This window comes from Haemaphysalis longicornis, unplaced genomic scaffold (assembly GCF_048455015.1).
Source record: "Haemaphysalis longicornis isolate Haplotype H1 unplaced genomic scaffold, Haemaphysalis longicornis Haplotype H1 scaffold_13, whole genome shotgun sequence".
Taxonomy (NCBI): domain Eukaryota; kingdom Metazoa; phylum Arthropoda; class Arachnida; order Ixodida; family Ixodidae; genus Haemaphysalis; species Haemaphysalis longicornis.
The window spans coordinates 5,463,165-5,479,714 of NW_027526233.1; the positions used below are offsets into that span (position 1 = coordinate 5,463,165).

General features: G+C 47.4%; 1 protein-coding gene across 1 annotated transcript in view; it reads right to left on the minus strand.

Annotated features, from left to right (window-relative positions):
• Positions 1-16,431, minus strand: part of Med17 (mediator complex subunit 17) — a 66,246-nt gene extending 49,815 nt beyond the window's left edge. Inside the window, exons 1-5 of the mRNA XM_077694733.1 lie at positions 16,323-16,431; positions 12,793-12,941; positions 9,084-9,236; positions 6,214-6,349; positions 3,072-3,297 (exon numbers count right to left, since the gene is read on the minus strand). Coding sequence (XP_077550859.1) covers positions 3,072-3,297; positions 6,214-6,349; positions 9,084-9,236; positions 12,793-12,908 — 631 coding nt within the window. The 5' untranslated portion in view covers positions 12,909-12,941; positions 16,323-16,431. The remainder of the gene's footprint in view (positions 1-3,071; positions 3,298-6,213; positions 6,350-9,083; positions 9,237-12,792; positions 12,942-16,322) is intronic.
• Between the last annotated feature and the right edge of the window lie 119 nt (positions 16,432-16,550).

The window sequence follows — 16,550 nt, forward strand, 5'->3', positions numbered from 1 at the left end:
TCACAGAGAAGTGGCAGAGAAGCGCCACTCGTTTGGACGTTGCGAAGTGGCAAGCAATTCAAAAGAGTTAAGCACACGCTTTTTCAGTCTACAGGGTATGTGATGTGCTGCTTGAGCGGAATGCATGCAAGTAAAACGGTGTTGTTTTCTGCCTTTTTTAACATCGGTAATCAACAGTGGCCCAGAGGATCCCCTTTACCCCGAAGTCCTTTCCCTGCAACCCTTTCCCGTATCAAATGTGCAGCCAATATGCGAGGATTTTTTTTTTCTTTTCTTTTCTGGCGGGCTGAAAGTGGGTGTGCGGATTGTATGCAGGTGCGGGTTCTACGCGCAAAAATACGGTACACGACCAAAGTCGGCTTTTTAACTCTTTCGTTACCACGGGAAATTGACCAATTTTGAGAGGTCTAACAAAATATTTTTTTGTGCTATACATATTGGTTAGGCATACATTGCAGTGACATAAAATGCAGATTATTCCACGCGCTTTTCAACGACACCAGTTTTAATAGTGTTTTCCTAAATAATGATTGCGAAAAAAACTATCGAATTCGAAATTTGTGTCCTTGCGTGGAAGAAAATAAGAAAAAAGTAAGTTGTGTACAGTCTAATCCCGCTACAACGAAGTCCGCTTCAACGAAATTTCCGCTTCAACGAAATATTTCCAATTCCCCGTCAGCTAGCCATAGAAGTCAATGCAACAAAGTCCTCGCCACAACGAACCGTTTGTCTGGCTTGCTTTCGCTTCAACGAAATTTTCGTTGAATTGGGCTGGGTTTGAACAATTATTTTACAATAAAATAAGCTTAGCGCCAGCTATCTGTAACTTTTTAAACATTCAGGACGCTTAGTTTCACCGAAAACATGCGCGGTGCACCCAGACGGCCACACAAAACAAAAACAAACTCATAGGTGGACGCCATTGGTTGATTGTGATAACGATGTGGCTGGCCGTCTTTATATGAGGCACAGGCCCGGTTCGCCAAGCCGGAGCTACAGCCAATCTGTATCCAATATTATCTCTATGGCTCCGCTGCTGGCGCGGCGCCGTCATGTATGCGTTGCGACTCGTGAGCAGCTGTCCTTGCCGTTTTCCTTCTACCATTCTTCATTGCCAAGAGCAAAAATCATGTTTGCGTGTTTGGTCTTGAAGTCAAGTCATCCTATCTTAGTCGCGAGCGCGCGGTCATGTTTAATGCAAGCGCGCGCGTCTTGCCTGCCAAGGTCAGAAGCTGCCGTGCCCTGTCAGAGGATAAGATAACGGCACTGCTCCTGCCACAAGCGAGAGGGGGGCTTCCGACGGCCTAGCAGCTATCTGCAAGTAATCAGCTCGGTGGGCACGCCTTGTTGTGCAGCAATACGATTTGCGCCTGCATTTCTTCACCCCCCTCCGTAACGCGTTCTTTTTTTCTAAACATTGTTGCGTCACTCCTTTTTCTAAACATTGTTTTTTTTTGCTGCCAATGATGCGGAAACATACGGGGCTATTTTTCGGGCCTTTCCGTGATGTGTTGGGGCGGATTTCGCCTCAACGAATTTTCGCTTCAACGAAATTTTTCGCGCGTCCCGTCAATTTCGTTGTAGCGGGATTCGACTATAATAAACGACCAGGAGTAGAAAAAATTTAGAATATACATTTTGTAGGTAGACATTTCGAAAACCCGTCCTAGAAAAAAAATTGAGTTGCGCCATACAATTTGTCAGATATAAAAGAAAATGTTAGCCCGCGTGGTGCCCGTGCCATGTGGTGAAGCCCAACCACTATTTCAAATTTTGCTATTTTGGATGGTTCTCTAGAAGAAATCTGGTGGTTTCACATTATTAAAGGCCCAAATTAGCCTCCACGTGATGTAAAAACACCTTGTCAATGATTATGACCGGCACAATATTGAAGGCAAGCAAGCGATGTGAAAAAATCCGCTTGGAGTTGAGAACCAAACTCTTTGGTGGATGCTTGTTGACGTTCTGATGATCACTTATCAGTCACAACTTTCATTTGCGGTTTATTATCATGTTCTGACTCACTATGGTAGCCCTGCTTGCAGGAATAAGGTACGATGCGCTAGAATCATGCCCAGCAAGCTTTCACCAAGCCGCCGTCGGGCTGTGAAGCAAGTTGAGCCCTACGAGCCTACTACATGGCAGTGCCACCTAACAATTTTGGAAAGAAACAAATACAAGGCTATTGGGACTTTGTCAGAATAGGCAGTACTACTAAGAAGCGACACTAGACCTCCGGAAATACCTCGTATGAAACCGAAACTGGCCGGTGAACAGCTGGCGGTGTTCAAGGCCAATTGGAAGCGTTCTCCTCGTATGAACTAATACCCGACGACTTGGTGTTATCGTTTGACTTTCAGCGGAAGCTCTTATCGCAGAAGCAAGGTGTAGATAAAGTGGAAGCGCGAGCGGCATGCTTGTTTTGAGGAGCAGAAGCGGGCAACGGAGGGGCCATGGCAAATGAGCTTGTAGTTGGGTAACTGCGTAGTAGCGCCAAACATGAATTTCGCAATGCAAAAACGAAACCGAAACTGCTGGAAACTGGTTGAAAATGGCAGGCACACTTGCTGGACATGCGGGGGACCATCACAAATAAGCTTTGGGAGAATAAAGCTGCCCTTTGCCCGAACCAAAGATCATTAGTAAATAGCTGGGGCCATTTTCAAGTAATTATCACCTCTCAATGCTGTCGGATTACAAAGCTGACCGCATTATTTGGTTTTTGACTTGCCAGGAGCCTTTTGACAAAAACAATATTATGGTAATGCAGCCTAACCATGATCTGCATCCTTTTTTCTCAAGTTCAGCAGCCACGCCCCCTTCCTCAAAAACACACGCACCTCAGCTAGCAAAAAACGCCGTCAAAAATCTCAATGTTGCCGGAGCGGGAAAATTTCAACTGATTATAAAAGGGCAGTGCCTAGACTAACCACTGGCCGCATGAGGCGTACGAGAAACGACTACAACATGTTGAAATAGGCAATATAAATCATCGATCACCAGTGATCGATTTGAATAGGCGTGGTAACGAAAGAGTTAAACGAGCCCCGCTGGGGACGAGGCCCACTCACCGCTGCGGTAGGAGAGGTCCCCGAGGATGGTGGCGCCGACCTTGCGCAGCCGCCAGTTCTGCCGCATGTGCAGCAGCTCCGCGTGGAAGTCGGGGCCCCTGCTGCTGACGGGGGCAGGGGGGGCCGCTCGGGGGGAGGAGCAGGCAGCGGCGCCCACCGAGGGGTCCGCCGCCCCCCGCAGGCACTCGGCGCCTGTCAGCAGCACCCCGGCCGCCGCCGCCAGGCCCTGGGGGGCAACAATCGATCACGAAACGTCACGCTTCTGCCGCCCTCTCCTGTCCCCCAAGCCGTGACCAGGTTGCGCGACGAGGTACTTTTACTTTTGAATCATGGAACCTACGAATGTTAGGCGTGCGTCAAATCTCGCACTGGCATTAAAGAAATACCTTCTCCCTTTTCGAGTATAACACTTCTCCTAACCTAGAAAATGTTATCGCTTGCTATCTACGCTATCCTGAAGGGGTTGCTTCGAGAGCCCTTTTGCAATGGGTCCATACTACTGTATTTATTCGATTATAAGGCGGTAACGGTTATAACGTGAGGGTTCAGTTTGGAGACGCAGAAAAATCACCATTTATATACGCTGAGCTTCGAATATAAGGCGGGGTATGACTTTGAGGCTACGGATTTTGGGAAAAAACCTCGCCTTATGTTCGAATAAATGCGGTACTCTTGTCACCTAAGGACCCAGATGCGTGATTCGCATTGTCATGCATCTTTGGCAATCAAGTACATTCTTCTTCTTCTTCTTTTTCTCAGCCAGCCCTGACGCATTCAAAGTAATAAGTGTGTTTATGTCTGGAAAGGGTTGCAGGAGACAAACTTTTGTACAACTTGAGAACAACAACGGACGCTGCCTCCGTGTGGCGCGATGAGTCCGCTAATACTGGGAGCATGTTCAATGTGGCAGCAACGCTTGCCGTGATTTATTACACTTAATCGTGCCGATTACTGCAACGATGACAAACAAACCAGGTGAGGAGAAGAAGTCATGCATTAAGCGCACTCTGCTTTCAAAATGTGCGAGCTTATTGACATCCAGGTCCGTCACACAGGTCCGTACACTACAACCTGCAGCCAAGTACACGATGACTCTGCCAAAAATAAAGGGCTAGGGCTGAGGAAGAACTGAGGATGGGATAGCTCGCATACACGCCTACTACCTCAGTTTACCTAAAAGCCTTGCCTCCATTGTTTTTTTTTCCTCTCTCTACTGCCACACAATGTCATCAGACAACACTTGCAAGTAACGTACGAAACTTCAAATACCCAAGCCTAATTCAAAGAGTATTTACAGTCACTCCGTTAACCAAAAAACTGAATAAACCTGACATTCATGCTCCCCGGCTTTTTGCCCTGTTGCTTGAACACACCTGGAAAAAAAAATTCCCACCCCCTTCAAAAGGAGAGCAACTGCTTGGAAAATTGGTGGATGAAAGCGAACCCCTTCCTCGCTAATGAACTTAGTCGGGGAAGGCGACACACGAAGGAAGCAAGGAAACCAAGATGAGGTTTGGGACGGCAGAACCTTGCATCTTCCACGGCCGCTGTGTCGTTCCCGGCTTCTCCTTTGTGTGGAGACCCCGCCATTTTACGTGCCACGGACAGTGTGTGTGCGTACATGTTGGAGCCATGGTGACCCTCTGTTTGTGCTTTTCCACTGCCTGTACACGTGTGTGTGTAAGTATTGCGGGCTAGCTCACTGCAACACCAGCGCGATCCCAATTTTTCACCCTTTGTGGTCTGCCATCGCGGTTTGCCCAATTTGGGTGTTTGAGGTCAAGTTTCGCAGTTTTTCTCAAAAGTGGGTAACAGGTTCGGACCAGAAAGTCCCTATATCAAGTGCATGTGTTCTCTCTAGTCCGTTTTGTGCTATACCCAGTGCAGTCCAACAAACAGCATGCAAACAGAGCACTCTTCGAGTGAACCCTGCTCTGCTCACATCGTTCCTTGGGAGCCAACTGCACGCTCGACTTTGGCACCCTTTAACGGGGCCAGGCAGACAAAATTAGTTTCACTTCATTCATTTCCTTTTTAATTTCCTTAGGGGCCCCACTGGGGGCTGCTAAATAGGGAATGGATATACCAAAAAAAAAAAAAAACACTTGAGCACATTAGTTTTAAGAACAAAGGTCACTACTGACATTTCCTACGAAGTTTCATGGGCAGGTGGTTGAAACAGTAAGAGCAGGGAAGGTTGTTTTTTTGTTTTATTCGAAAGACCTGGTGTTTTATAGTGCCCCCAGTGCTTGTCCAGACGCAAACAATGCTTTATTCACTGAGAAATTAGTCACTTTAGGCCATAATTTTGATTCTCCCGCTGAATCGCGCGTTTCGTTGACGCCTGCGAAGACACAACAAGGACAAGTCTTCAAGCAAACATTACTACTGCGCTGTTTAGTCTGTAATGGACTGCGGAGCATTGATTGCAGTCAGCCCTCCCAGATGGCGCCACAATACTGGTCCGCACCGCTGGCCTGCGTGGCTGCTGCTTTGTTTTTGACCATATTTGCACCTGGCACGTTTTTGTTCCGGTAGGTAGTGGTTCTGTAAACCATGGATTATGCTCAACAAACCGGGTCACGTAAGACACCATCACTTGCACCCATCGACCACTGTCGTGTGAGACAATGCCAAAGTGGCGGACTGCTGTGCAGCTATAACAAGCATAGTGTGCGCAGTACCAACTCCTATGTTTACGTGTATTGTCATAACTTCCACTGTTTACCCCACCATTGTCACTGCTGTAAAATGAAAACACGTTATATTTGATCGAAAGCAGCTCGTTCTGCAAGCTTGCCTAACTTGCGCTCAGTTTTGCTGGCCGCACCAGAGCTGGCACATACAACATCATAGGTTCTGTTGCAGGAAGTGAGCTAGTGGGTTGCATGGCCGCTCCCTTTTTTCCCTAATTATGTAGCTTATTTTAGCAAAGCTTGCGTTAAAAGTGGTGTCAGTGTTATTCTAACGACGCAATCTTTCAAATGAAACAAACTTGTGTTTTGTTTGCATGGCCCCATTGCAGTTACTTGCTGTCAAGCTAGGATTAGTCAGCATTTAATGGCAAGTTTGCGCCTGCAGTTCTTTAGGATTGTGTTCTAGGAAGAAAACACTGCAGCCGTAGGTGGGAGGCGGGTGGTACCTTCTTCTTGGCGACCAGCACGGCGACCGGCCGGTACTCGGCTGGTTCCTGGGACACCGGGTCCAGTACCAGGTAGTGCTTCTGGCGCGCTATGCTCAGCACGTCACACAGCACGCTCACTTCCGTCAGGGCCTGCCTGCGAGAGGACGGGGGAACGGTGAGCGTCCACTGCCCGCAGTACAGCGCATTCTGCAGACTGAACTGCAGGGTAAGAGGCACGAGTACCGTATTGATTCGAATATAAGGCGAGGTTTTTTTCCAAAATCCATAGTCTCAAAAGTCATACCTCGCCTTACATTTGAAGCTCAGAAACATACTTCTTTTCTTTTCTTGCTCTCAAAACTGCACCCTCGTCTTATAATCGTGACCACCTTATAATCGAATAAATACGTTGTTATTCTGAGGACTGGGCGAGAGGATGATTATTCTGAGGACAGCACCACAAAGTAACGCCTGCCTTCACTGCGTGGGCGGTGCAGTTGAGCCTTATTCATCTACACCAATTTGATTGATTCGTTGCAGGGTCCCTTTAATGAGTCAAAGCTGCATCCGCCCTAAGAGGTGCACCAGTGAAGAGGGCTCCGTGCTTCGAAATCTCGAACCCACCGGGCATTTTTCACTTTTCGTCTCCGTATCCAAAAAGCAGCCACTATGGCCGGGATCAAAAACCCGCGTGTCCTTGGGCTCAGCAGTGGGCTATTCATCCAAACTGACCTCAAACGTACCAAACCTTCCTTATTTACAAATATAATGCCCGGAATTTATTCAGGAGAACATTCTACGGTAAAAAATCCACTTTGGGGAACAGAAACTCGACAGCTGCTGGGGCTGGAACATAGATTGTTAGCGGAACTGACATCACCCTGCGGTCTGGCACACAGAAGAGGCACAAGGCGTAAGGAAACACAAACAGCACGAGATACAGCAACATCATTGTAGAAGATATTGCGAGTGAACCAACCGCCCTGCTTACACTGCAATTTCGCACAAAGGCCCAATTCAGGGAAGAGATTTTGGCATTCGACGATACGAGGCCACGCAGGGCCAAATGAAAGCCACACAGCTTCCTACATGTACGCTGCTGCCCTCAACCTTGTTGTCACTGCACTTTTACTTTTGAAATTGTGGAAAAATGCTTCGCACTAACGCTTGGATGCTCGATAGCTTTTTTTGCATCAACGCACGGGCAAGAAAGAACAAGCAGGCTCCTCCGCAAAGAATACGCCATAAAAACCAAGCAACCTCGGAGCTAGAATTCACACCGTCAATAATATGCCAACTTGCCCTTACCCAGAAGGAGCCAAGCTCGCTAGTGTCTCCGTTACATGCGGAGCACTTTTTCCTCAAACAGCCTGCACCCCACTAGCCCGTGCTACATCTGCGAATAATCGAGTCTATTACCATATTTATTCGAATATAAGGTGAGGTTTTTTCCAAAATCCCTAGTCTCAAAGTCATACCCCGCGTTATATTCGAATCTCAGTATGTGTGTGCATGTGTGTATCATCATCATCCTCACCATCCTATCTACGCCCACTGCAGGGCAAAGACCTCTCCTATTGATCTCCAATTATCCTGGTCCTGTGCTAACTGCGACCAATTTATCCCCACAAACTTCTTGACTTCATCTGCCCATCTAACTTTCCGCTACCCCCTGCTACGCCTGCCTTCTCTAGGGATCCACTCTGTTACCCTTAATACCCACGGTTATCTTGCCTTCCCATTACATGCCCTGCCCATGCCCCTTTCTTGTCCTTAATTTCTACTAATATGTCCACACGCGTTTGTTCCCTGACCCACTCGGCTCTCTTCTTGTCCCTTAATCTTACACCTATCATCTTCCATTCCATTGCTTGCTGAGTCGTCCTCAATTTAAGTCTAGCCACCGTGCCACCTTATAATCAAATCAGCCCAAACTCGTTGCAAAAGCTCTGCAAGCAGACTCTGCACTTGTTTGGGTGGTACCATCGTAGTCAAAGTGGTTGATATACTGCGTTTATTCGATTATAAGACGGTGAGGGTTTGATTATATGGCGGTTCTGCACCCTCGCCGCTTTATAATCTAATAAATGCAGTATATCAACCACTTCGACTAAGATGGCACCCAAACAAGTGACGAGTCTGGTTGCAGAGCTTTTGCAACGAGTTTGGGATCCGAACTGGACTGGAATATTCGAAAGTTTTTTCCCCCAAATTTTCTGGCAAATTTTGGCACAGAGCATGTTCCACCTGACCAGCAATGTGCAAAAGAAACTGCACTGTTATAACTGTTTCTTTCTCGTTGTTTCTATGGGAAAACTGGCCGTCTTGGAAAAAGAAAAAACAATGTAAGCGATTCATCGTTATACGCAAGACCGTTATAAGTGGACTGCACTTACTAGTACACACCATACTAAAACACTGCGGCCACTCTTAACGTCAAAAGCATGCTGATATCATCCTTCCCACCTTTCTGAACCTTGAGCACGTTTTTTTGGATTACTGCACAGCTGAAAAAGCCCAGGAAAGCTTTCTGTTGCAACTGAGAGTCACCTGGGCTGACCCCCTATTATCAGCATGTGCCACATATGCAGGGACACAGATGCCAGATGTCCACAGAGCTAGTCACTGTACTACACCAACTGCCCATAGGCCAAATACCGGTCCGCAGTTGGCCACCCTGCTGCCATCTGTGGACAGAAAGGGAAAACTGTGGGAACACAATCAACTTGAAAACGACCAAGCGCTCTTTGCGTAGGTTGTGTTAACGAATAAATGTTTTGGGCACTGTCCCGTCCTTGGTCCCCTAGCTGCCGTGCCCACGTTTTAGCGATGAAGCAGGGGTTCTGGAAGAGCAGAGTTTTGCAGCTGGTGCATGCCACGAGGAATACCTGAGCTTGGAGCGGACGGAGTCCCAGGGCCAGAGGGAGGGCTGGAAGGCGGCCTTCTCGGCCGCTTTCTCGGCTGCCGCCTGCTCCTCGGCGGCCTGGCCAAAGTCGATCTTCTGCGCAAGCTTGGTCAGGTTCTCCGACATGGAGCACGGCCTGGGCAATCACCGCCAAGCGTCACGCTCGCCTCAACATGGGGCTCCCACTCGGCACAACAGGGAAAGCTCCACGCTAGGGGGAAATGCGGCTGGCCAAGTGGCTTCCTTGTGTGCCCTCAAGCCAAAATTACAACAACAGGCAGCCTTGTTCACCTCGCGTGAAGCATCCCAATAATCATCGACAAGTAAATCTTTCGGAACTATTCTGTTGATAAAACAACCTTAAACAACAACAACAACACTGTTGTTTTCATAGCCAAAGACAACTTTCAAGAGCGCTGGAAAATTTCTGCTCAGCACATGACAGCATGCTCGCTCAAGCCTACACACTAGAGCCAGATTTCCCCCTAGTATACAATGGCACGAAACTCTATGGTACAAACAGGCCTTTCTCCTTGTATTGAAAGTGGAATTGCACCGTATCTGAACACGCCGCAGTAACAAACAGGCAGACAGTAGAACTGAGAGTAGCTCCTGAAAAGACTAAGCAATCAACACAGTTCCACATGCACCACACACGCAGTTAAGTACACACGAACGACGCATACAAATTGCAAAGCACACCTGAAACCTTCAAAAGACTGGAATCAGACAAACTGAAATGACTTCTACTCCACCACTAGAAATGCTAGAAAAAAAATCTTGCTCTGCATTACCAACACCATCACGTGAGACAGCAACAGCAGTGATTGGATCGCTGCTAAAACAAATAGCTGAGAACGTAGTTCGCTCGCCCAGTCAAAGCTAACTAGAGTACAGCACACACAAAGAACACTGCATGAGGTTTCGTTTTTCAGCTAAAAAAGAAAAAAAAAACCTTAACGGCACGCTGACACAAATTTTCTTGACCAGCTGGCAGTTTTCCCATAATTCCTGTTTTTTGTTTTATTAAGAAATCATTTTTCGGGTTTGAAATGGAGTGCAGCTAGTTACAAAAGGCTAGTTCACTCAAACTGAACAAAGCGTGTTTTGGTTTCAGGGCCCCTTTACTCTCGGCTTTGCTCTCTTGTTGTGTGCCATTGTTTAGGCTCGCTACCGAACCAGAAACGACGCTGCTCTGACATCCCGACAAGCCCACAAAGGATGTCCGCACTTCCACAAATGCGGGAGAACAAGAAAAATCTTCCAAGTTATCCGACTTAGAGCAATGCTGGGCCCACATCTTCCATGCTCGACTGACCCAAGGACTGGTCGCGTTCACTCGCCTTGTTTGAACAGTGTTTCATGCATTCAAACCGTGTTTTTCGCAGGGCCCTTTCAGAACTCACCTTAGAGCCTACATTCATGCAGTAAAGTTAGAAGGCCCATATGAAACAAAAGCCTGATGGCGGCCTGTAGTTTGAATTGGCCAACAAGTACACATTAACCGTAGCCGATACTGTATTTTTCAAAGCCTTCAGGCACAACGGAAGTGCACCTGCGAGAACTCTACCGTAATAAAGAATATGTATCTAGCGGCTTGGTTGATTGTAAGCAAATGAAAGCAGCACGAAAGAATGTGACAAAGAAAAAAAAAAAGACTGCATGGCTTCGCCACCTCGAACGAATGCAAGACCCAAAAATAAATTTCCCCGCTATCAAAACCACAACGACGAAGAAATGTGAAGCATTCCAGAATCAAGTCCTACACCAGAAGTGAGCAGACGCACATCACACCCCCTTACCATGCTCACAACGGTACGATGCACGAAACATATTGCTTATTGGTACAGTTTACTGCACTGCGACTGTGCTCTCTAGTGCTTTACTGACACGGGCATTCCGTGGCTTTCCATAGCATTCAACCACCATCGTCATTCGACGGAGGGGTGCATTTTCTGCCTAATCTTGCACGTCTATGTACCCCAAATCCACATCCAGACTGCTTAGACGGTGCTGGAATGACGCAATCAGATAGACATCAGCTTCATAACGTGAGGAACCCGGGTTGAATTCCAACCACGGAACCGTTCTAATTTTTCACCAACGAAGAAAGCTGGCTTTCCTGCAGTGCATTTAGGGTGGAACTACAGACACCAACGAGAGGCTGCTTCTCAAAGCCAGAAAACTTTTCCCAGCTTTCGTCTGCTGCTCATCTTGTGGAAAGTGCGCTGTAGGCCATGCCATGTGAAACATCTGTGGGAAGTGTCTTGCTTTTCTGCAGCGCAGACATTTTCACCAAGTTAAGGGGGGCCAGAAAGAAGAGAAAACATAACTTTGTTCCATTCAAGAGGACTAGCCTCTGGTAACGCGCTCAGTACCGTTCCAGCCACGAAAGATGCTTTTGCTAAACCGGAAAAAAAACACAACTATTAAAAGACGTGCACATTTCGTGCTACAGTGACTAAATGCAGACAGGAGTGATGTGAGATGGGCTAGCACTAAGCATGTTAACTGCGTGTTCGCATTCAAGTGATATGATCGAATGACAGAAGAGGCCCCACTACAAGCACCCACTGATGTTCACAAACTGCACAGACAAGATGCCATGACGTCATGGAGCAAAATAAGGAAAACAGATGCTGGTGCACCTGTTTTCCTTATTATCTCGATCTTCTGTTAAAATCTTGCTAGAAAGTCGACCCCATTGTTATCGGCACAAAGCAGTTTTGAATGAAACAAACTAAAAAGGACGATTGGGCAAGTTGGTACGTTACTCCTGGTAGCAGTGCAAACAACACGAGATGAAAAGAGGAAGAGGGCACAAACACGGCACTGACTAACAGCTGATGTTTATCGCTTGTGCCAGTGGTTTGTACGCTCACATGGGCAAGGAACAAGTGACGGGGAAAATAAGGAAACACTAATTTAGCACATCAACACTTGCGTGACAATGACTCGGCATTTTCTTTGTGCTTACGGGGCAACCAGTGCAATCAATACAACACACAATCTCTCTTAAAATGTGTAAGAGCAGAGTGGAAATCAAACATTGGGGTTTGGTTTCTGCGCCAAGAATCGACACTAAATTGTCTCGGAGGGCAATAAAAGGGGTGCTTCCGCATTGGTCGCCCAACCCTTTGTTTGTTTTTTGTGGCCCCCAAGATTTCTCGCCCGATTTGGTTGTCGTGCTTCTCTATCACAACACTCTCGGCCAGGAGTGGCTGGCATTTGCTATCGCAATGCTGGGAAAGGAGACCACTGAACACTTTTGAAACGTTGTAGTGGTCGGCCAAACTGGCCAGTGTTTGAATGGGACAGTGAGGGAGCGCAAAGAAAACACCCAGTCATTATCACGCGGCGTTCACGCCCTCTCAAGTGCTCACGTGTTAAATTTGCGTTTCCTTGTTTTTTGCACATGTGTGCATACAAGCCACTGGCCTCAGCAATAAACATCAGTCGTTAGTCATCACTGTGTTAATGCCCTCTTCTTCTTTTCGTCTTGTGTTGTTTGCGTTGCTACTAGAAGCCAAACTAATATTTTTTTGCCTTCACAGCCCCTCCAACCTGGTGCCCACTCGCCTTCTCGAGTCCAGTAATGTGTGAATGTGTACCATGCCCTATTCTTAGAAAGCACTAGGCACATTTCACTGCCATGACCGGGGTAGACAAGCCAACGAGTTGCCAGGACTCACTGGACGTAGACCTCCTGGCCATCGTAGGTGATCTCCTGCACCTGGTACTCCTGGCAGGCCTCCACGCACACGCTCACCGCCATGCCCCCTCCTCCTCCCCCGCTGCTGTTCGACATGGCACTAGGTCACCACCAGGGCTGCACCAGGGTCTGCACAAGCGGCGGCAATGGGACACTCATTTGGTGAGCGCACACTTCGAATTGATAGCTTGTTTCGGTAAATGTTGGTCGAAAATGGATTTACCGTATTTTTACCCACTTCCAGCCCGCCGGGAAAGAGAAAAAAAAAATCCTCGCGTATTGCCCGGACATTTGATACAGGAGAGGTTGCACCAACGCTACTGCTCAGGCATCACATCACATACTATGTAGACAGAAAAAAAAGCGTATATTTGGCAAGTAGAATATGCTGACTGCAACACAAAAGTGACAATTCACTCTTAAAATTCAGTTGTTACAGTACATTTCTTCCTTATCCCTGCATGTTCTGCACAATCCCTGCCATGGAAGGCTTAGTCAGTGTAGCTGCATAGGACCTTCACGGCACAACACGCATTGCAGTGAAGCTGCCCTAAAAGAAGAACCCTGCGTATTATCCGCACCTTACTTTGCCACTGAAATTTTCACATTTTTCTTGAGGGTTATGTGTGTAAAAATACGGTATAGACTGGGCTCCCCAAAAAAAATTTAGAGACACTACACTACCGTGAAGGTGGAAGACCAGCAACACTGTATTCGCCCACAACTGCGTTGAGTTATGCGCAGAGACTTACTGAAATAAAGAACGCAGAACACACACACGCACAACTTCCTTGCAAATGATTCAAAACCACTTCTCCCAGGATTCGTTGCAGAATAGTTTCGATAAAGCATGTGTTTTCCGACAGCAGACGAGAATTCTGTAACTTTTACAACTTTACTGTGAAATAAATTACGACATGTAAATGAAATTCTGTGTAACAATAGAGCTGTCCTAGCAGCCAATTTCGGTATCATATTTTCTGAGATACTACATTCGATTGAAAGCTTCACAGCATTTTACATTAGAGAAGGATGGAACTTGATAGACACATACAATTTCGGTGAGAACTTTCCGCAAAGCAGCTTTGCTGTAAAAAAAAAATGGCTTAAAGATGATTTAAGGGCTCCGAGGGGTTGACATAGACCACCTGGAGATAATTAACCCGTGCCCAAATCTCGTACACACGAGCTTTTCTGTTTTGCCACCTTCACAAGATAAAACAACCAGCTCAAAATTGCAACATCGTGCTCAGCGGCGGAAAGCCTTGGGCCAACAAAGCAGGCATGCCTCTCAAATAACATTTCTTGGGCGATGCACCAAACACACACAGCCATATCGACATCCGATGCAACAGAGGAATTGGCTGGCCTCTGCATCCTTGTCACCAACGCGGCTATTAGCTGGAGGCTACATTGGGGAGGAAGCAATAACGTCATTCAGCGCCGAGTCAGAACAAACAGCCCCTTTAAATAAGCAGCCCTGTGAGCCTACCGGCACTACACGTACCACACCTCTTGGCACACAAACCATCCCTAGCCTATGCCCACAGAAACACATGCACAGTGCCAGGTGGCTGACTCCAGAGCAAACTCAAGCCGACTTGCGTATGGCTTACGGAAGTGCAGGTGACAAATCCCTAACAGAGAGCCCTTCTTTACATGGCAGCTTACAGGTAGTGTATTCCACCAGCACATGTTTTAACCTTTTCTCAGCCAGGTTGGCAAAACCACAGTGTGCCGTCATTTTGTCTCACTCAAGGCTTGGGCACGATAGCAGAAACAGTGAAGTGCACCTACAAGGCTCACTAAAAGGTTCTGCAGTGCAGCTGTGCATTCGAGTTGCATTCACTTGGGCTGATCTGTCCTCCCAAGCCAAGACACTTTGGTTTTGAATAATCACTGCTCGCATACATGACCCAGCATTGGCCAGCAGTAGTACCACATTTAATATGAAACAGGAGAAGACGTGGTCCAAGTAGGGGGAGCTTAAAAATGCCGACAGAACAATATAAGCTGCTGCCAAGAGAGTTCTCCATTGCGCTGCAAATTGGGCTAGTTGAAAGTACTGGTGATGGTCAGCACAGACCGTCTACACTGACCATCAAGAACTCCATGGGCATGATGAATTTGTCATTTTCTCACTGACGGTCAGAAAGGCAGTTATGGCAGCAGAAGCAGCAGTGCTACTAAGAGAGCTGCTAAATAGGCCTTTACTGGATCCTTGGATCCAGTAAAGGATCCTTGCTTGCAGTAATGGATCCTTGCTGGCTAAAGTTTTTGAAGCGACATGCTTTCCATTTGAGAGATGACTCTCTCTAAATGTTTTAGAAAGAACAAAATCGCTATTTTCTCTTTATCGCTACAACCACGACGGCACATTGAGGGCGAATGGAGAATATTGCTGTGTTAGGCAGCGCCGACACTAAAGAAAACGAGGAGCTGGGCCTCGATTCCTGCACATCACTGCCTGATTTTTTGGCCAATCCCCTGAACAAGCACGGGCCATTCTCAATCGTAGCAACACTAGTACTAGTGCACAGCGTTAGTTCTTGCTATGGAAACAGTGCACAAAACGGGAAAAGGCACAACAGGTGCGCTGATTTATTGAGAGGGTACTTCATACAGTGAATAGGACATTTTAAGTGCAATGCACTTCTTAAGCGACCCTGAACCTGCGTCCACCGGCGATGTCCGCGCACGTGGAGATGGGCGCGCGCAGCCTGGCCGCTGACATGGCACATACCCACGTGGGGGGATTGGCCAGGAATCTCCTCGTCTTCCTTGGCAACGGGGGGAGATGGGCGCGCGCTGCCTGGCCGCTGACATGGCACATACCCACGTGGGGGATTGGCCAAGAATCGGGCGTGAGAAGGGCTAATGCACCTGCTTAAAGAAGTACTGACACGAAATTTCAAAGCTGAGATACGCTCTAGCAATCAAGTACAACGACAACACAAATAGGTGTCTGTGAATAAATGCATCTTTCTTTCTTTGTAGTTGTGTGTGTGTGTGTGATCTCTCTTTCGCGAACATTACCGAACCGCGCAAATTCAACTCGTGCATTCGCACTTTCACATTCTTCCCCTCGGGGAAATGCGGGGAATTTTTTTTATCGCACACACGTTTTTTTGTGTTCCGTCCGGTATACTATGTGCCGTCGCCTTTCCTTTCAGTGCGTTCCCTTGCGTTGTTTCCGCTTTTCTGCGGTTCAAAATGACCGCTGACAAGATCACAGCAATCAGCCTACGCTGTAAACGCACGAGAAATCGAACGACGCCAGTCAAACGTCATACTTGCCAGATGCGTCCGCACAGCTATTACCTCCAGAATTTGCCTGAAGGCGGCACGACAAATTTTGCCGATATTCGTCTTCGTTCAGTTAACATGCCTTCATTGTATTTACGAGCGCCGCGCAGCAAGAGACCGGTGCGCGCTACAGCGCAACAGTTGGCGCTACCGCCGGACTCTCGTTTTCCCAAGCCACGAAGCGGATGAAAACCTCGAGCTTACCCGAAACAGAAATGCGGCCAGGGATTTACGGCGCCGTCAAGTTAACTTAGCGTCATCCTGTCGAACTTTGCACGACGGCAGAGCCGCCATCGCAACGTTTCTGGATATGGATGTGGATGCAGCCACTAAACTAAACCACTAAACGAAGCAGCTAACTCTACAGCAAGAAATAAAACAACGTTTACTCATTTCAACTTTCATCATTTTTATTTAATTCCTTACAATGTG